At 37.5% G+C, this 20,417-nt stretch overlaps 1 protein-coding gene across 1 annotated transcript; it reads left to right on the top strand.

Moving 5' to 3' along the window:
* The first annotated feature begins 399 nt into the window (after window positions 1-399).
* LOC100241961 (calcium-dependent protein kinase 13) lies at window positions 400-19,010 on the top strand. Its single transcript, XM_002264528.4, has 7 exons — window positions 400-1,521; window positions 6,045-6,188; window positions 6,463-6,615; window positions 15,235-15,350; window positions 15,442-15,609; window positions 18,043-18,273; window positions 18,354-19,010. The coding sequence occupies exons 1-7, from the start codon at window positions 900-902 to the stop codon at window positions 18,501-18,503; spliced, it is 1,584 nt and encodes a 527-aa protein (XP_002264564.1). The 5' UTR covers window positions 400-899; the 3' UTR covers window positions 18,504-19,010.
* Window positions 19,011-20,417: the final 1,407 nt, after the last annotated feature.

Raw genomic sequence — 20,417 nt, 5'->3', positions numbered from 1 at the left:
CATGAAAAAATAAATATGAAATAATTAATCAATTTATTTGTAATTTTATTGATTTTGTAATAGAGATGGGAATTTGCCCACTCTAATTTTAACAAAAATAATTTTTTAGCATAAAAAACGATTTTCGCCAATTGAGTAAAAAGATACATAAAAAAAATATGAGTCTATAAACACATATAGGGAGAAAAAGATACAAGAAGAAAAATGACAATATATTATCAAGTACCAAACTATTAATTGGAAGGTAACAAATATACATAATTAGATGGATGAATAATTATTAGAAATGAAAAAAAAAGGGGAAAGGAAGGGTAGGAGTAAATGAATATTTCCAAAAGTGAGGCCACTGAAAAATGAGAAGCCATAATATTTAAGAAACTTCATGATTCTGTCCCCTTCTCTAGGAGAGACCAATCTCCCAAAAGCCAAAAAGAATAAGTTAAACACCCAACACAAGAACCCCATTCCAAAGCCCCGCTAAACCTCTCTTTATGTTCCCACCCTGCTTCCGTTCCGTTCAGTCCCCTTCGCCCAGCCGACAAACCTCTCAGACGACCAAAAAAACAAAAGGGAAATTAAAATCAAAACCTCTAAATTTAATTTAAATATTAAATAGATCAAAACAAGTCTTTGGAAAAGCATCTGAACCATTACCGTACACTTCACTAATTGCAGAGAACTCTCTTAGCCTCTCTTTCACTACCGATCAGACCCCTTTTCTGCTTCACTTTCTTCTTCTTCTTCTTCTTCTCCTCTGCTCTGAGCATTTTAGGGTTGGGGGTGAGGGTTAGGTTTGGGTTTTTGGGAGGATGATGTAAAACCCTAGCTAAGCCTACGGCTGGAGCTAGGGTTAGGGTTTTAGGAGATTCGGTTTTGTGTTCAATTTTTGCTGTGATTTGATGGGGAACTGTTGCAGATCTCCGGCAGCCGTTGCCAGGGAGGATGTGAAGTCGGCTAACTATTCCGGCCACGATCACGGTCGGAAGGACGCCGGAGCTGGCAAGAAGACGATCACGGTGTTGAATGGGGTGTCCAAGGATGGGATCGAGGAGAAGTACATGGTGGATAGGGAGTTAGGCCGGGGGGAGTTCGGCGTGACTTACCTGTGCATCGATCGCGACACTAGGGAGCTGCTCGCCTGCAAGTCTATTTCGAAGAGGAAGCTCCGGACGGCGGTGGATGTGGAGGATGTGAGGCGGGAGGTGGCGATCATGAAGCATTTGCCTAAGAATTCGAGTATTGTGAGCTTGAAGGAGGCGTGCGAGGACGAGAATGCGGTGCATTTGGTGATGGAGTTGTGCGAGGGTGGTGAGCTGTTCGATCGGATTGTGGCACGCGGGCATTACACGGAGCGGGCTGCTGCGGCAGTAACACGGACAATTGTGGAAGTTGTGCAGCTGTGCCATAAGCATGGAGTGATTCATAGGGATTTGAAGCCAGAAAACTTTTTGTTCGCCAATAAGAAGGAGAATTCGCCTTTGAAAGCCATTGATTTCGGCTTGTCTATATTCTTCAAGCCAGGTGAAGAATCTTTGTTTTTGGTTTTCGGATGCTATCTAACGAGAGAGCTAATTTATGTGTAGTAAAGCAGCAACATGTTGAACTTCTTATTAGACCCGCAGAAAGATATGCAATTACGTGTTGAATCTTTCTGTGCTCAAAATTGAATGGCATTTTTGCATCTGCTTTCAATTCTTGCTGTTACCTGCATATTAATTGATAATATAGTTTTTGTTAGGTTTGCCACCATCGGAAAGCTTGTTGGCAAAGACATATGATAGGCATAGTTTTAAAAGTTATAGCACCTTGCTTGTCAAGATATGCTCCTTATTGAAGAGGCGGCCCTTGTCAGATTTACTCTTCCTTTTTAAGCATTTTTTTTCTTGAAATTTCTAATTATATAGTTCATTGCTTTATTTATTTATTTATTTTTATTTATTGAATGCTTCTTTTAAATGTTTCTAATCTTAAATTTTTTATTCATCGGATTAGATTTTGAATCATATTTTACAAAATTGATGTGTATCCTAGGTCGCATTTCACTTCATCAGGTATGTGCCTTCTGTTGTGACTTGCGCTTAAGCTATAGGAGACTCTTGCGCCTTTTAAAACTATGATGATAGGAACTTCTGTTTGTGTGGACAATTGTGTGGAGTAAATAAGGAAGCTAAGGTTTACCATGTTTTGGTTCCTTTGTTCAATGCTTCCAAATTGGAATTTGTTTGCACTGTCATGTAATGACATGGGAATGTTAATCCGGCATCTCTTTATCTTTCATGTGTGTATATATATGCATGTGTGTGTGTGTCTAGAACTGAAGATGGCTTCACCTTGTTTTGGGTCCTTTGTTCAGTGCTTCCAAATTGGAATTTGTTTGCACTGTCATGTAATGCCATGGGAATGTTAATTTAGCATCTCTTTATCTTTCATGTGTGAAAAGTTTCATAGGCAAAGATTCTCAGCAGCAGCAAAAACAAACTTGGACAAGGTTTCCTTTGATGGGTATTTAAGTGTCAAAGGATTCACAAGTAAATTGAGTTCCTTATGCTTCTGGAAAATTAAACTGATTGAGCTAGTAAATCATTGCTATTTTTCTTTTGATTCACTTAAGTTATGAAGCTTATTTATGTGAAAATGTAGGGAAAAGGTGTTATAACAAACAGGTGAGAAATTTAATGAAGCTAAATATAAAAAGAAAATCCATTTTACCACAAAACCCCTCAATTATATTTTTACCAATGGCCTTTTGATTTAACTCGTGAAGTAAATAATTCTTTATATAGAGAACAATCATAAAGGTGGGTAAGTGTATACCAATTCAAAAGGTCAAATCTAACTACGATTCACATAGGTATAAAATCTCTTACAAAATAGATCATATGTCTAGCTCCACATTTTGCTAACGTATCTATTGTATGATTACGTTAGTGAGGAACCCAAGAGAAGGAACATCCTAATTTTGAAGGAATGTTAATAATTTGGTACAACCACCCATCAAACTTCCATGATCCTCTTTCTTTCTTAGTTGCTCATGATATGACAATATCAAAATCACCTTCCACTGGAAAATTGGAGAAACCCAAAGCCTTGGCCTGTACCAACCCTTCCAAAAGGGTTAGAATTTTTGCCTTAATGGCTAAACCCTAATTGATAGGTTTAGAACATGCTCTGAAAACTCTGCCACAATGATTTTTAATCAACCCTCCAATCCCTAACTCTCATGGGTTGCCTGAAGAGCATGCATCAAAGTTTAGGTTAACAAAACCCACAAGAGGTGATTGCCATTCACTAGGTGTCTACATAGTCAATCTCATGGTTCTGCCAATTTGGTTCAAATCTAGCAGGAGGCTCAAAGGAATACTTGCAGAAGATTCACGGGTAGAAGCCCATAGTGAAGAAGAGAAATAAAACACTAGACTGCTTCTAGAATCTTCGACCCATCCTTAAAATCCTTGTGTTTCTTTCTTTCCAAATGGTCCAAATCAAAGTGAGATAGACAATGCCCCAAAGATCCAAATCAATTCTTGCAAGTCTAAACAATCTATACCATAATGTCAATGCTGCAGCTGCCACATCATGTTCTGCACCCCACCACTTATCAATTTAATTTGAAAAAATAATCTGCTACTTGTCTCTACTTATTTATTTGTTTTTATATTAGGCAGTCACCTGCCTTAACTCCCTTTATCCCTGTCTGTTCCCCCACCTCCTGCAGGCAAAAGCTTCAACATGTCCTAGGCCTCTTGCCATTGCAGTTTATATATGTGGGGCACAGCCATCCACTTTCTCCCACAGTTTCTGTTTGTTTATGCACATGATATCACAAACTTCATCTTCTCAATTGAGCTCTTACAACCTCACTGCCTATGCTGAGACATTTTCTGATTTTTGTTCTCCCTGGATAATGCACTGTATCTCTCTTCTATCACTACCTTCTTGCTCTTCTCCCTATCTTTTCCACTTTCAGCACCATTGGCATGCCATTAGGCATTAATTTTTAAAGAAGCAGCAATTGTAAAGTGATAATGCTCTTTGAAAAGTTCAATGGATGCTGAAGTGTGTCTAGTCATTTTCGCCCTGGTTCTTAAATTAGAGTGAGCATTGCTCCTTCTTGTCCCATATTGATCAATCCTTGATTGCAATCTTATTGGACAGTGGTGAATCTTCCACAGTATTCTCCAATCATGCAAAGATGAACTTTACAGGAGATGGGGGAGCCTTAACATTATTTCAGGCATCTGCCTATGACTCCAGCACTACTAGAAACCTGCACTCCAATACCCAGACTTCCATACAGTTCTGCTTCACCCTTTCTTGTCCTTTTAGTCTTCAAAACCCTAATGACTTCTGTGTCTGAAGGGATTTGAGGGGAAGGCCATCCAGAACGTGAAACAACAAAACACCTGATGGTCCATACATATGTCCACTCTTCAATGCTTGTAATCAATCCAGCCTTACCCTTCGGACTTCCTAATAGTCAATACTTTATAAACTCTATGATACATCCTGCCATCTATAGGCACAAGAACAAGCCCTCTCTTCAAGGCTTAACCACTCAGTAGAGGAGCTTGTCGATCTATGTTGCCAATAACATTACAAGATGAAAAGAGCATCAAACTTTTAACCACTTCTTTCACCTGGTCCGCCTCCTTTGAGCCTCATCCTCAACCAACTGTCTGCACCAATGTGGTTATCAAAGATAGAACTTGGCCCTCAATGTGTAGCTTAGTGGTAGTGCCCTTAGGCTATAAACTGGAGGTCCTGAGTTCAAGTTCTCTAGTATTTAAGTGGTGTATGGTAGATGGGTGGGCCAATATTACTTGTAGTTTACTTTGCCGGAAATTGGGATAAGTTCTTGCTGAATGGATGGATTCCCCATTATAATAAAAAAAATTAAAAAAAGCCCAATATTACTTGTGGATTACTTCACCAGAAATTGGGATAAATTCTTGCTGAATGGATGGACTCCCCATTATAATAAAAAAAAATTAAAAAAAAGCCTCTTAATGCTACAGGTATGGATGATCATAAAAGTATAATTTCATCATGCTAAAGCAGTTTAATACTGTTTATGTCAAAAAAATTGCAAAATGTTTACCAAAGCATAATTTGATATGATTCTGCAATGTAGGACTTATGCGTTGAGCTCCTTGTCTCGTGAATAATGTTCTGATTTTTTGAGAATTCTGTTGTGTCTATTTGAGTCAATGCTGTGCACTTTTTACTTATTTTTTTTTTTATTTTTTATCTCCTCCTGTGGAGGTTGTTATCTTCTTCTTTCTCATCTGTGGGTTCTACCACCTTGTGATTTTTGCATGGTGCTTGTTTGTGGGAACTTAGATAAAGGAGAATTTGTGTATGGGAGTTGAATCAAAATTCCTTCTATGAGATCTTTAATTATACAATTCCATTGATTAAGTCAAGAATTATGTTTTCCATTAGCCAATTCTGATTTTGGCAGCCCTATTTCTCATTTATGAATGGTATACATGCATGGGTATATGCATGCATGTAAGTGTGTTGGCAACACTACAGAACTAGCATTTCATTTCTTCACTGCATCAGTTCTTTTTTTTTTTTCCTTTTGATAACCGAGGAACCTACCATGGCCAAACCCTTAGGACTCTCCATGGGGACTCAAACCTCGGGTTGTTGACTGCCCCGCAACAACCAACACTGGGTAAATTTAGGGTATCATCAATGACAAGATTCAAACTTAGGACCATGTGCCACTTATTGGGACCACACTTCCTAGTGTTCGCCTTGACCAATTGGGCTACCCTGGCGTTCTTCATTGCATCAGTTCTTTAAGTACCTTTTTTTCCATGTGTCTCTATTGAAGTGTCTTTTTCATCAATTTTGGGAGACTTCTTAAAAATAATCTGAGAAGGGATTTGGGCAGTCATTTTGTTAGAAACTTTTGAAGCAATGGCATTATCTTAAGTAGTTGCAAGGCTTTATCTTATTTAAATAAGTTTGCTAATCTGCATGAGTTTCATATTTCCAGCTGATACTATCTAATGCTTAAATTCTTGAACTTCTAGGTGAGAGGTTCTCTGAAATTGTTGGAAGTCCTTATTACATGGCTCCAGAGGTCCTCAAGCGGAATTATGGACCAGAAATAGATATATGGAGTGCAGGAGTTATTCTCTATATTTTATTGTGTGGGGTTCCTCCATTTTGGGCTGGTAAACAAATATTTTAATGAATGCTCTCTCTCTCTCTCTCTCTCTCTCTCTCTCTCTTCGTGGGTGGACAGGTCAGGTTTGGGTGAGTGTGTGCATGCTGTGTGATGTGCACTCACATTATCCATCTAGAGTTTTGTGATGATTTATGGCACATTTATACAGTAATTTTTTGCAGGTTGCTTTCCTTCCTAATCCTAGGTGCAATGTTTAGAGCCTGTCTTTTTTTATCTGTAGAAATGCTTTCCCTTTCATCTAAAGTGAGTTTTTGATGCAGAGTCTGAACAAGGGGTTGCACAGGCTATTCTTCGTGGGCTAATAGATTTCAAAAGGGATCCATGGCCAAATATTTCAGAGAGTGCCAAGAGTCTAGTTCGGCAAATGTTGGAGCCAGATCCAAAGCTTCGTCTTACAGCGAAGCAAGTGCTTGGTATTTTACACATCTTTTATACTAATTTAGAGAGTACCTTGTACCATAAGTTCTTGTTTAAATGACTACCAAACAACTTAGCTCATAATAAACAGAAATTCTGGTGAGTGCTAAATACAATGCTAGAGAGATTTTAATACAGAATATTGTGGGGCTTTTATTATGTTTTATGGTCAATGATGTGTTTGTTATTGATGACTTATTTTATATTTAATATTGTTAATCAACACTTATGAACTGTTTGTAACCAAATGAGGAAGAACAACAAAGAAGCATAGAAACCGAGAAGAAATTCCTACAAAAGAATATTAGTTGCACTGTTAGTGAAATTGGGTGCTAAAATCCAAAAAGATAAATAAAAGTGTCTCAAGGGTTCCTTTTAGGAGACAGGTAGGAAGGCCCAACCTCTTTAGTAGATTTTATAAAATAGGCGGAAGAAAGGATGAGGAAGAGACTCGCTTTGTGGAAGAGGCAGTTCATTTCTAGGGGGGGAGAATCACTCTCATTCGGAGCACTTTGGCTAGCATGCCAATTTATCTTATGTCCTTGATGCGTATTCCAAGAGTTGTAAGATTGAGGCTTGAGAAAATCCAAAGGGATTTCCTTTGGGGTGGGGGTGCGTTGGAGAAGAGGCCCCACCTTGTAAAGTGGGATGTGGTTCGCTCTCATAAAATGAAGGGTGGCTTGGGGATTAGAAATTTTTCTATCCTCAATAGGGCCCTGTTGTGTAAATGGAGCTGGCGCTTTGCGGCTGAAAGAGAGTCTTTTTGGAAGCTTATTATCAGCACAAAGTATGGGGAAGGAGGAGGATGGATCTCTTGTGAGGTTAGGGAAGGCTATGGGGTGGGGTTGTGGAAGGAAATTAGAAAGGAAGGCGTTCTAATGTTTAAAAACGTTTCCTTCACTGTAGGGGATGGTAGAAGGGTGAAATTTTGGAAGGACATTTGGTGTGGAAACATTCCCCTATGTGAGGCTTTTCCTTCTCTGTTTGCCTTTGCGGTATCCCAAGATGCGTGGGTAGCGGATTGTTGGGATTCTATGGGGGATGCGGGGGGATGGTATCCTTGTTTTTCTAGATCATTTAATGACTGGGAGTTGGAGGCGGTGGCGAGTCTCCTTTCGGTCCTTCAAGGAAAGAGGCTCAATGTTGGGATGGAGGATAGAGTGGTGTGGAATGCTTCCAAGAATGGGATTTTCTCTGTAAAATCCCTTTACAATACTCTTGATTCTGGTGGTGCAGTCCCGTTTCCGTGGAGAATCATATGGAGCCCTTGCGTGCCTACTAAGGTGGGTTTTTTTGCTTGGGAAGCTTCTTGGGGGAAGGTGCTAACCCAAGATCAACTCAAAAGGAGGGGCTGGTTTCTAGCAAACAGATGCTTCTTATGTTGTGATGACGAGGAGACAATAAACCACATCCTTATTCATTGCCCCAAGGCGAGGGTGTTGTGGAATCTTGTGTTTTCGTTGTTTAGGGTTAATTGGGTCCTTCAGCTCACGGTTAGAGACACTCTCCTTGGTTGGTCTGCTTCCTTTGTGGACAAGAAGCGTGGGAAGATTTGGCGGGCAGCCCCCCTTTGTTTATTGGACGATGTGGAAAGAAAGAAATAAGATAGTTTTTGATAATGAGGCTTTGTCAATCCAAAGATTGAAAATATCCTTCGTTTGTAATCTTTTCTCTTGGTCTAAGTCTTGTTTAGATGGAGAGCCCCGCTCCTTAATTAACTTTGTAGATTGGTTGGGTTCTAATTGAGGGTTGGTGAGTGTATGCTTCCTTGTGCTTTTTATCTGTGGGGCTTCTCGTGTATACTTCCTGTATGCTTCGGGTTGCCTTCTTGCTCCCTTCTTTTAATATAATTTTTCTGTGTTTATCTATCAAAAAAAAAAGGGCGGGCTCTTGTTTTTAAAGTGGTTTTGTAGCTACTATAGCTGATTTTTTGTTTCACATGCGTATACTTTTGGTATACTGTATTTGCCACTTTAGTTTGGCATCCTTTTTATAGTCATTAATATACTTACTCTTATTTGCCTATCAAAAAAAAAAAAAAGTGCACAAAAGCTTGTGTAAAGTAGGCTGACATGACAATCAACTATGCGTATATTTTTTTCTTACTTAGAAAAACAGAGGAACATAGTATATTGAATGATAAACTAAATTATAAATAACATGTAACAGATTATATTGATGCATATCTTGTGTGTTTGGTAGTTTCATCATTGTATTTGGTAATACTATGAATATTGGCAATATATAAATAGACATCTTTACAGATTTTGACATTTTAAAATGTGGAATGAATATTTATCAATATCCATAAGTACAGGATAAAGCAATATATTTACTTGGGTGTAGGCAGTAGTTGTAAGAGCTACATCAAAGCAGTAGAAAGTTGTGGTTTCACCTAGCATACTTGCTTTAAACATGATGGCTATTTTTTGGTGGGCAAAAAAATTTGTTAGAAGCATGAAGGTAGCCACAATCTAAGTAGAGCTGGAGTCTATTAGTTTTACACAAGGGAGAATAAGTGAACAAAGGAAACAACCCCCTCTGCTCAAGAGCCAAGAACCACCAATATGGTTGATAAAATTCAAAAAGTTGCGGCACCCGTCTGCAATAGATTACGTCTGCATGTAAATGATTGCAAAACAATCCTTTTCAGTTCTCAATGTGGTAGGTCTTCCCTCTCAAATGATTTTTCGATTACACTCTTTCTAGATATCTGATGCCAAACAAAAGTGTCCCTGTTCTCCACACATTTGTCCTCTTCTTCCTGAAAAACTTGCAAGGTGTTTCTCCTGCTCTTCCTGGCAAACTTCCAATTCCAGCTTGATGGCTCTTCAGGCACCATCAGGAATCCAAAGAGCACAAAAATCATTGTGCAGAACCCACTAGTAGCGGTACAAAGTACCAGAAGGTGGTCAACATTTTCTGCATCCCCTTGACACAAATTCAAAAATTTGTCTTTCCTCACCTGCTGATCAACAGTTAAATCCTCCCTTAAGTAGCCGTACTAATGAAAAATGTCACCTTTGAAGGACCCAGAAAACCCAACTCTTTTTAATTGAAACTTAACATCTTCTTTTTTGGTATGACCTTGAAGAGAGTGAAAACCTTTCACCTTTACTTACATTATACCTATTGCGTCTATTGATATCCACTTTATATCAGACAGGAGTGAATCTCATTAATTCCTGATCATGGAAATTCTTGATGAAACTTGAATTCCTGTGGTCTAATATCTTTTAATGACACCAATACCTGCTGGCTTCTCTGCTTTTTGCAATTTTAAACAATTTTTAAGGCCTCAAACTTGAAGGAGTCTTACTTCATCCTTGTTCATGCCACACATCACCCTCTTCCCATCTCCCTTTAGAGAATGTGCACTTACAAAACTATTGCCATCCTCACCTAAGACCATTCCAAACCCTACCTTTTACCTAGATATAGTTCCCCATCCCACTCCATGCTTCCCCAACATCACTCTTCCATCAAAATCACCTGTTTTTGTGACAAACCTTCATTGCAATTTTTTTTTTTTTTGGTCAGAAACAGAAGGTGTATTAATTAAAGTGAATGAAAAAACATGAGAAGGGTGAAAAATCTTCCCCATGATATACAAATCTGATCAAAAGACCCAAAGAAACCTCCGCTTTACGAGGAGGACCATACAAAAGGAACCAAAAAAAGCTTATACAAGTATAACATCTCTTAAAGCTCAACTAGGGACCTCACCATGTGGGCCTAACCCTAGTGTGTGCATACCAAAAGCTAATTAAGCTAAATTACACTCAATGGAAATGGTTTAAAAATGTTAGTATAGTAGGTCCAAAAAGAAACATGAAAATGAAGCAAGTCCCACATCATCTCAAGAGTCTTACAAGTATCCTAAAAAATCATAGCATTCCTCTCTCTCCACACAATCCACAACAAAGTGAGACTAGTAATCTTCCAAAGAGTTTTGCCTCTAGTAGAGTCCATAAAACACTTGAAGGAGATAACCATCGTATCGCAAATACTACCTGACCCACACCATCCTAGCTTGTGAGAATATCCTATGCCATAACCCCAAAGTAATCGGACAATGTAGGAAGAAATGATCAACCATCTCTCCACTGCTCTTACAAAGGGTGTACCAATCAGGGTTAAGGGCTTTGGATGACATTCTCGACTGTAACATGTCATTGGTATTTACCTTCTTATGTGTCACTAACCAAGCAAAAACCATCACTTTAGAAGGCTATAACCTTCATTGCAATTTTCCTAAAAAATGATATGGCGTTGGAAGTTAAAAAAAGGCATTACACAATGGCGGATCAATCCATAAAATTCAAAGATGGAAGGTAAACCCCAGACCGAGGAGCAATTGATTAATTTGACTTCCCCACCTAACTACTCCAGGTTGGGGGGGTAGGTCCTGGTGGGGAAGTTATAGACACCTTTCCATACTTTGTATTTGGAGTACTTCGAACGTAAGTTGTGAGAAGAAAGTCAAGATAGTACGATAGATAGTAGTGAGAAGGTTAAGCTCAAAGAAAGTCTTAGCAGTCCGTTGCTTGTTCCGAAAGGTTAAAGATAACGCGGCTTTGGATGACATTCTCGACTGTAACATGTCATTGGTATTTACCTTCTTATGTGTCACTAACCAAGCAAAAACCATCACTTTAGAAGGCTATAACCTTCATTGCAATTTTCCTAACAACACTTTATTTAATATGTCTAAACTCTAAATATGTAATTCCCTACTGATTCTAGAAGACACATGCTGGCCAAGTCTACGAGCAGCAACTTCTTCTCTGTCTCCATGATGTCCCACGAAAAAAAAAATCCCTTTGTAACTTTCCCAAATTTTTCCTCACCAAGATCAGGATAATAAGATAGAAATGAAACTGACTTAGCCTTCTCTCGAAGTGGCTAGCCTAGTCTCAAATATTTCTACTGCTAAGTCCCAAACTGTCTTAGGCTCTTGGCCTAGTAGAAGGTCAGCTCAGGAGCGGGCCAAATGGCCGAGTAAATTGAAGGTGGAGTTCTCACTTCGCATCCCAATACTGATGTGAATTCATGACTGTCTTCCATTGGTCCAATAGGAGTGAGATTGCTTTTTCTCAATTTCACGTTTAACCCCAAAAAGTGGACCTGAATGCCTTTGAGATATCTCAATTAATCTGTTTCCATCCCATAAAATACAGCAGTGCCATCTGAGCGATTGAGTTTAAACACAAACCCTGACTACTCATTCTTCATCCTTGAACCAAACATTCTATTAGCAACCACTTCCACATAAAAAATTGATCTGCCTTCTTCCGAAGCATTCTGAGAACTGGAAACAACTTTCACCATTATTCTCCTATGTCTTTGGGCTAAAATTTTTGCAAGCACTTTGTCCTTCCTTCCACTAAACTTATGGGCCTAAAATCTTTTAATTCCTCTGCCTTCTTTTGGCATCAATAGAAGTAACATTCAAGCCTTTTATAACTCTTTTCTCACAATGAGTCCATCCCCATTAAGAGCATCCCATTTTTCCTTTCATTTTTCTTATATTGTGATTAATGCAAGTATTAAGCCATTATGATATATAGCAGTGATGTGAAATTCAAAACTGTCTAAGGTCTCCCATCCTACAGGTTCTAAACTGAAAAAACTGATTGATCCCATTGTTAATCTTTTTCCCTACTCTTCCTTTCATCACTAAGGTCCCAATGAGATCACCTTTCCAGTGTACCTTTTTTTTTTTTGATAGGTAAACTAAGAATATATTGAAAGTGCTAGGAAAAGTTGCATAAATGTACACACAAGGTATAATGCCCAAAGGGTTGGGGTGGGTTTATGGGAGGTTCCAAGTTCAAGTCCCAATAGGGACAAAAAGAAAAAAAATAAATAAAATTTACCTATTAAAAAAAAGGGACAACACATGCGAATAAAAACATCACCATAAAAACTGAGAAAACCAGTAGATCCCCAACTGACTTTCTTGCCCCCCACTGCTCACAACACCAATAAACAACCCTTTTCTTGGCTTAAACACCAATAGGACCAACAACTGAGACACCTTTGGTTCCTCACACAATGACAGTTGGTCATGCAACTTTTTTGCAAGACGGTCTTCAACACACATACAGAGGAAGTGCCTCAAATATACAAATCACCTTATGTATAGACATAGGGGTTCCAAAATGAAAATCTAATGAAATAGAAATAGTTTGCAAAGAATAGATTCTAGATAGGAATCCTTATCTTTTGAGGACGTGTGATGTAAAGATGGAGCTTGTCCGTTCTCAAAGAGAATCTTTAAGCTTTTATCAACCCTTCTCAGAATAGAATCTTTCATTGTTTATCGACCATTTTCATAATGGAAGCTTGCTAGAGGAGAGAGGAACCTCAATTCCATGGTCCTCATTAGGCATTGCAAAGTCTTCTTCATCCTCATCCGTTTGTTTTAGCTAACAAGGCTGTAGATGCTTTATCATCAACTTCTTATAAGGCTATTAAAGTCTGCTTCTTGAGCTTTTCCTTGGACATAGAGTGTTGCTAGGAATAGATAGCTTTTATGTGATGACTAAGATGGGCCAACAATTGATTCTAAGGCTAGTGGTCTTAGAGGGAAGAGGGAAGGAGGGATAAAATGGATTTAATGGGATGACCTTTGGATATAAGGTTGAATAATTGTTTCTTCCTTCATCTAATTGAAATACATCTTTCCAAATATGAGCTATGATTTCAAAGCATATCCTCATTGAACGTGATAGGATAAATCAAATTTAATATCCAAGGCATCTTATTAAGGAAAACAACCAGGAAAGTAGTTCTCGAGTTTCTATATGCTTATTAGCATACTTAAATTTGTTTAGTTTTATTTTATTTTATTTTTATTTGATAGATAATTTTTGTTTTTATTTTTATTTTTATTTTTTGTCCCTATTGGGACTTGAACCTGAAACCTCCTATAAACCCACCCCAACCCTTTACCACTTGAGCCAGACCTCAAGGGCAACATACTTAAATTTGTTTAGTGATTTCCTTAAAGGAGTTAGGATGTCTTAGACTAATTTCTATGTCCTATAAGGACTACAATCTAAACTAGACGTATCACCAATGAGCAAATTTGTTATTCTTGGGAGCATAAAACATATTCCCATATATAAGGAAAAGTTCAAGAGACAAGTTTTGCTAGCTTGAAGAAGGAAGATGGTAAACATGCATCTAAAACATTGCCAAATGAAAGGATGAGAATGGAAAAGAATTTGTAGAGCCTTATGGGAATGATTGCTTTTGGGATCCCTCTCTTCTCCAACAAAGGGTCCTGCTAGATGTGATTGCAGGAAGATTTCAAGTTTTAAAGGTTTAGTAAAAGTTGAAAGATTTCATTCTGAATAAGGATTATAAAAGTTGAAAGATTTTCTCTGAGGAGAGGCCAAATCTATCTTTATAGAACATGCAATAAGGATTCTTATCAAGAATCCATCTTATTTTTAAATTATGTCTATTTGGTAAGATTTTCATGTTATGTCCTGTATGTCTATAAATGGGGTAGTTTGTATGATTGGTACTTTGCTTATATGCATGTTGAAGAGTGTATTGTGTTCCCTCTTCATTTTATGTTCTTTCTTTTTTATCCTACCCAATTTGTAGTCCCTCTCCACATAAATTTGTTTCTGATTGTGTTGAAGAGTGCGCTGTATTCCCTCTCCATTTTATGCTCTTTCTTTTGTTCCTACCCAATTTGTGGTCTCTCTTTACTTATGTTTAAGTTTAAGTGTGCCCATATATATGGATACATATGTATGTATATATGTATGTATGTATGGTATGTATGCCATTTGTTTAAATCATTTCTTAGTTTGTCTGTGTAACCATGTCATAAGCTTGGTAATTGCCTTATTTTTTAAAATATGGTGTATGAGCCAATCATCTCATAAACAGGTGTTAGTAAAATTATACCGTATGGATCCAATCATCTCATAAACTGGTGTTAGTAGAATAATATCAGGCTAAAAAATCTCAATTACATCCAAGTTGTAGAGTGCCCATGGGCCTGTATAGAATATGAAAGGGCGTTTGGAATAGAATTTTTTTATTGAAAATAACTAGATGAAGAGAGTCTTCAGAGATATAGGTCTTTTGAAAACAAGGAATAGTCAGTCAATGCCCTAAAATGCCGATTCCTTAGTAATCTTTTTTTGTGTGGGTAAAGATGTAGATAGATGTAGGTCCGATGTCTTTAATAGATTTTGTTGATTTGTTGGGTTCTTACTAAGGGAGAATGTTTTCATCCTTCAGCGCTCATTGTATGTCTTGTGTACCTTGGAGTGCTGTTTTTTTGGCACTTGTTTATATATTATATATAATATTACAAAAAGGAAACCCCACAAATTTACTGAACCCCTGAAATCTACTTAGAACACACTCAGAAAGTGCTTAGGACCACTATACCAAACTTTTACTTCTAATTTTCTGTCAGTTTTGCCATCAATGGTGTAAGTTATATTTATCTCGCTGTAAATCTAAATAATGCTTGGTACAGTAGGATTTTATGCATGATGTTTAGTAGTTGAAATATATTAAAATTGCATGATGGATGCCAAATTATGTTTTGTTCAATTTATACTTTTTCTCTCTGCTTGCAGAGCATTCTTGGCTCCAGAATGCTAAAAAAGCTCCAAATGTTCCTCTTGGAGATGTTGTCAAGGCAAGGCTTAAGCAGTTTTCAATGATGAACAGATTCAAAAGAAAGGCCCTGAGGGTTGGTTCATTGATTACTCCTATGCATTTTTAATCATCCAATTATGTTTGCTCTCCATTTTAAAAATACTTTAAATGATATTCTTATGTAGGTTATTGCCGATCACTTGTCTACTGAAGAAGTTGAAGACATCAAAGAATCGTTCAAGAAGATGGATACTGATAATGATGGTATTGTCTCGATAGAAGAGCTAAAATCTGGACTTCGGAAGTTTGGTTCCCAGCTTGCAGAGGCTGAAGTCCAGATGCTTATTGAAACTGTAAGTGTACCAGAATGCTTGATACTCCAATTATCTGTGTGTGTGTGTTTAGGAATCTAGTTATCTATACTCACTTTCATCAACAGTACAACTAGCATGATACTGATAAATATATCTTATATTCACTTACACTTTTTGGTTGTGTTGAATTGGAGCTTTAATGAAAAAATGAACTTAAATTCTGTTTTCCTCATGAGTATTTTTAGAAAAACTGGGTATTCTTGGTTGAGTTTCTGGATTCTGTTGCTGTTTCCTTGCTGGATGTTATTGACTGTTTAAGGAGATAGGGTTACTCTCATTGTTTTGTTTTTTAGCATTTGTTATGCTTTGTATACTTCTTATGTACAAGGGCTGAGATCCCCCTTTTTGCAAGGCATCTTTTTGATAAATTAGGGTGAATACCAAATACACCTCTATACTTTCACCATGTCCCCATTTAAGCCTTAAACATTTTTTTTCAAAGCAATGTCAACCATGAACAATGCCTAAAAGTCAAATAGCCCGTTCTGTTAGGATTTTCTGTGGAAGTGGATGGAAAAAACATGTGGAGTAAAACCTACGTGACAAACATGTGGATATTACAAGTAACATAGAAATGAGTTTTATCTGATTTGTGATGTTCATATGCCTAAATCACATAGGTTTTTCCATCTGTATTGGATGAAAAATCCTAATAGAAGGGGCTTATTTAACATCTGGACATGTCTGAGGATTGACATTGCTTCCCAAAAAAAAAAAAAAAAAAAAAAAAAAAAAAAAAAAAAAAAGACAAAAAAGAGAGAGAACAATGAATTATAGGGTAAATTGAGACATGGGTACAAATAAAATGGCTATTTTTGTATTTTCCTATATAAAAAAATCATTCAAAATGTCAATAATTGGATTTCTATATGAAATTAAATATTGTTCACAAATCCAACCCAAAAGGCAAATTGGATTACCAGTTAAGAAAACTTACCATTTTCCTTATATGTGGCTTACTAGTTTCCAAAACGCTGCTGCAATGAACTGAGTTATACATCCCCATCGGGTAGGTATCTTTGATTAACATTCTAAGTGAGCCTAACTTTCTGATCTGTCACATCTTTGTACCATCAAAAGAGAAGGTGTTGGCCAGTGCTAAAAGCAATTTACTGATCCAGTCTATAATTACCATTCAATCCCTGTGCTAGTTTCCTTTGTACTTTCCTAAACTAAATTTAGGACATGTCTAACAAAGATGAGTGGGTGTCAAATGCTTAGGAGGGGAGTGGGGAGTTGGAATCCTCACTTCTCAAGGCATTTTAATGATTGGGAATTGGAAGAGGTGGAGGGCTTGTTTTGGAAACTGCAACCTTTGGTAGTGAGAAGAGAAGTGGAGGATGTTTTGAGTTGGAAAGAAAGTAGGGATGGCATTTTTTCTGTTAGGTCCCTCTACCGATCCTTCATGATCTAGTGATCCTTTTCCCTGGGTATTATTTGGAGGTCTTGGGCTTCGATGAGGGTGAGCTTTTTTTGCATGGGAAGCATCTTGGAATAGGATTTCGACCATCAATCAGCTCAAAAGGAGGAGATGAAATATGCCGAATAGGTGCTACTTGTGTAAAGAGAAAGAGGTACTAGTGATCATTTAATCTTGTTTTGCAAAAAGGCTACAATGCTTTGGAGTTTGATTTTCTCCCTTTTTGGTGTGCATTCTTTGATTAAAAGGAATTTGCTTGGTTGGCATGGTGCCTTGTGGGTAAGAGAGGGGAGAAGGCTTGGAGGGCTGCTCTTTATGCTTAATGTGGACTTTATGGAAGGAAAGAAATGAAAGAGCGTTTAATGATATCGAACGGTCCAACCAAGCTTTAAAACATTCCTTTTTGTATGCTCTTGTAAATTGGGTTAGGGTGTTTATAGAGGATCATAGTCTTCTTTGCCTAGATTCTTGGGCGTTCTGATTGTGTACTTCATGTGTACTGTTTTCGTCACTTCTAATACAAGCTCTATTTACCTATCAAAAAAAAGAAAAAAAGAAAAAAGAGGAGGATATGTCTAAAGCAGTTTGAAAGAAGAATGACCTCTCATGGATTCTTTATGGTAATTCTATTACAATGTTATTTAAAGTCTATGATCATGCTCCAGTTTAATTTTCAAGTGATTCTGCAGTTGAAAAAATTAATTTCCTAGGACCAGTGTAGAGGTTGAAGGAGAAACATGCTAAAGCTACTTGTCCAGAACTATTTTTTCTCTGAAAAACATATCTGAAATAATTGTTAATAAAATACTCAGTCCCTAGAAATTGATTCCAATCATTTCCTGAGGTTTCTAATGATGCTTTCTGTCACTGACCAGGCCGTAAAGCTCCCTCCCTCCTCAGCAATTAATTTTGGTTAATTTGAAGAAATATGAATCTTTTAGCATTGAGTCAGTGTCTCTCTAAATATTGAGTTGACAAGCTTGTTGGAACAGGTAGATACCAATGGTAAAGGTACACTGGACTATGGGGAATTTGTTGCTGTTTCCCTCCATCTACAAAGGATGGCCAATGATGAGCATCTTCGCAAGGCCTTCTCCTACTTTGATAGGGATGGTAATGGCTACATTGAGCGAGATGAGCTTCGGGATGCCTTGATGGAAGATGGAGCAGATGATTGTACAGATGTAGCAAATGACATCTTCCAAGAAGTGGACACGGACAAGGTAAAGATCCAGTAGTTTGCCATCAACTCGATTTTCATCCAGCAGATTATAAATGACTTTATTTTTGTCTTACAATGCAGGATGGGAAAATTAGTTATGATGAATTTGCGGCTATGATGAAAACTGGAACAGATTGGAGAAAGGCTTCTAGGCATTATTCAAGAGGGAGATTCAACAGTCTAAGCATTAAGCTGATGAAGGATGGTTCTCTAAACTTGGGGAATGAGTAACATATACACAAGGTTGGTCTTTTGTTCATCCACACAAGAAAAGTACTGGATCATTCCCAATTTATCTTGGACTTGCTTTCTTTTGTGATTATTTGTTGGGGGGCTATTGGTTGAATGGGGTCCCTTCTGATTGCTGGCTTACAAGGGATCATGGAGGGGTGAGTACATCTTATTCATGTCTTCTTCATATGTTAATTGAGTAAAACATGAGGCCTTGTAGCTATGGTACGGCATGTATGGTTCTGTCCTTTTACCACTTCAACCTTCTATGGTCGTTTCTGGTTGGCGACATGAAATTGGTGAACTCTGTGGTGCTGTAGTATATCCTTGTCAAAGAAATATTGTCCTGTAGCGTATGTGTTATGCTCTAACATGTATATATAGGAAAAGTGACATATGCTTGTCCAGGATGCATCACACTGTCAAGGGACATGTTGCATACATTTTGGCTTGGTTTTGTGCAATGGTAGCTCTTTCTGATCAATTACAATTCTAAAATTAACCCTACAGTGTAGAATGGGCCTGTTGTTTCATTATATTTCAGTATTGTAACAGCATAGTAATGCTAGGAGGCTAGTAATTAGTAATGCTAGGATTTTGTTATGTCAATATTTGCTTAAAAATATGTAATTGGCTACAAAGGACTGGTAACTCAAGCTGGTGAAAGCTTGCAGAATAACCCTTCTAATCGGGCTTGGTAAATTGGTCCTTATTAAGGAGGCTGGGACCAAGGCCTGCCAAAGTAGGGAAGGGTTTTGAGATATTCCAAACAGCTTCAGGTGGTGTTTGTTTTTTTGGTTTTTTGTTGAAAGCAATTTAGTTTTAGAATTTAGGTTGTTTGTTTTTCTACTTTTTCATAACTTATTATAAACTTTTTACTAAATAGAAAAAGCCAAAATATGTAGTTTTTTCTAAATAGAAAAAAATAACATATTGATTTGTTTTACTTTTTAATACTTAATAGAAATAAAATACTACAAAAACAAACAACCTAATATTTAACACTATTAAGCATTAAGGTTCTATTTAGAATTAAGTAAAAAAATAAACATCACCTTAGTCTTCCTAAGTTCCCACTTGTCTGGCCTCTTGTAGGATTGCAGTAATAGTAGTAGCATCTTTTCAAGTAATACCTGATGGTGCAGAGCAACTGCAGCATGTATACGATGCCAAGTCAATATACAGGGTATTTAAATGAACCAAAGCACAAGTATTTGGCTATTAAACTGTACTTATATCTCAAATTTGGCAGGTTTTATTCAAGTTTGAGCTCCAGCCAAGCTTAAGATTGACTCAACTTTGCTAGGTCCTGCTTTTGTTTGGTTCATTTAGGGCTGTCAGGTTTGAACTAGTATGCGTGTGCATGTAAGCTGGGAGTTTAGACAGAATGGTGAATGCTTGTTGGAAAGAATCGTAGAAGAAACATATTTCAAAAGTTTTACAAATTGCTTGCGATGACAAGCCAAGTTTCTGTTACTTTCAGGTCATCTAATTATGATTACTCCAACTTCTACTTTATTCAATGTTACTTTCAACTTTCTATTTCTGATAAGTTCTTACTGTTCTATGTTAGGTTTATGCTACTTTCAACATACATGGTTTCTGTAAAATTTTCCAGTTTCTGTTACATGCATGCCCATGTAGTTCTAGTGAAAATTTTCCAAGTTGTTGGCTGATTACAGTACGAAAAAATTCAGCCTTCTCCTCTCCAAGTCCTACTCACGGGGATTGGGGACCAGGGAGATTACAAGAGAAAGGCTGACTGACGTCTCCTTACCCATCTCCTCGAGAGTAAAAAAAGGAGTGGTAATGCTGGATGGTCCAGAGTTGATGAGGTCCGTGGAACCTTTTATTTCTTGTCCATGCCCATCATTATCTGCTAGTTGTGGCCATGAGAAATAGATGAAGAACTTG

This window comes from Vitis vinifera, chromosome 8 (genome assembly GCF_030704535.1).
Source record: "Vitis vinifera cultivar Pinot Noir 40024 chromosome 8, ASM3070453v1".
Taxonomy (NCBI): Eukaryota; Viridiplantae; Streptophyta; class Magnoliopsida; order Vitales; family Vitaceae; genus Vitis; species Vitis vinifera.
This window is presented reverse-complemented; position numbering and strand designations above follow the sequence as displayed.

Excerpts from the sequence above, each read along its gene's own strand:
- LOC100241961 (XM_002264528.4), top strand. The coding sequence starts at position 900 with ATGGGGAACTGTTGCAGATCTCCGGCAGCCGTTGCCAGGGAGGATGTG. Across the intron at positions 6,189-6,462 it reads GGTTCCTCCATTTTGGGCTG|AGTCTGAACAAGGGGTTGCA; the intron begins GTAAACAAATAT and ends TTTTTGATGCAG. Across the intron at positions 15,610-18,042 it reads TCCAGATGCTTATTGAAACT|GTAGATACCAATGGTAAAGG; the intron begins GTAAGTGTACCA and ends TTGTTGGAACAG.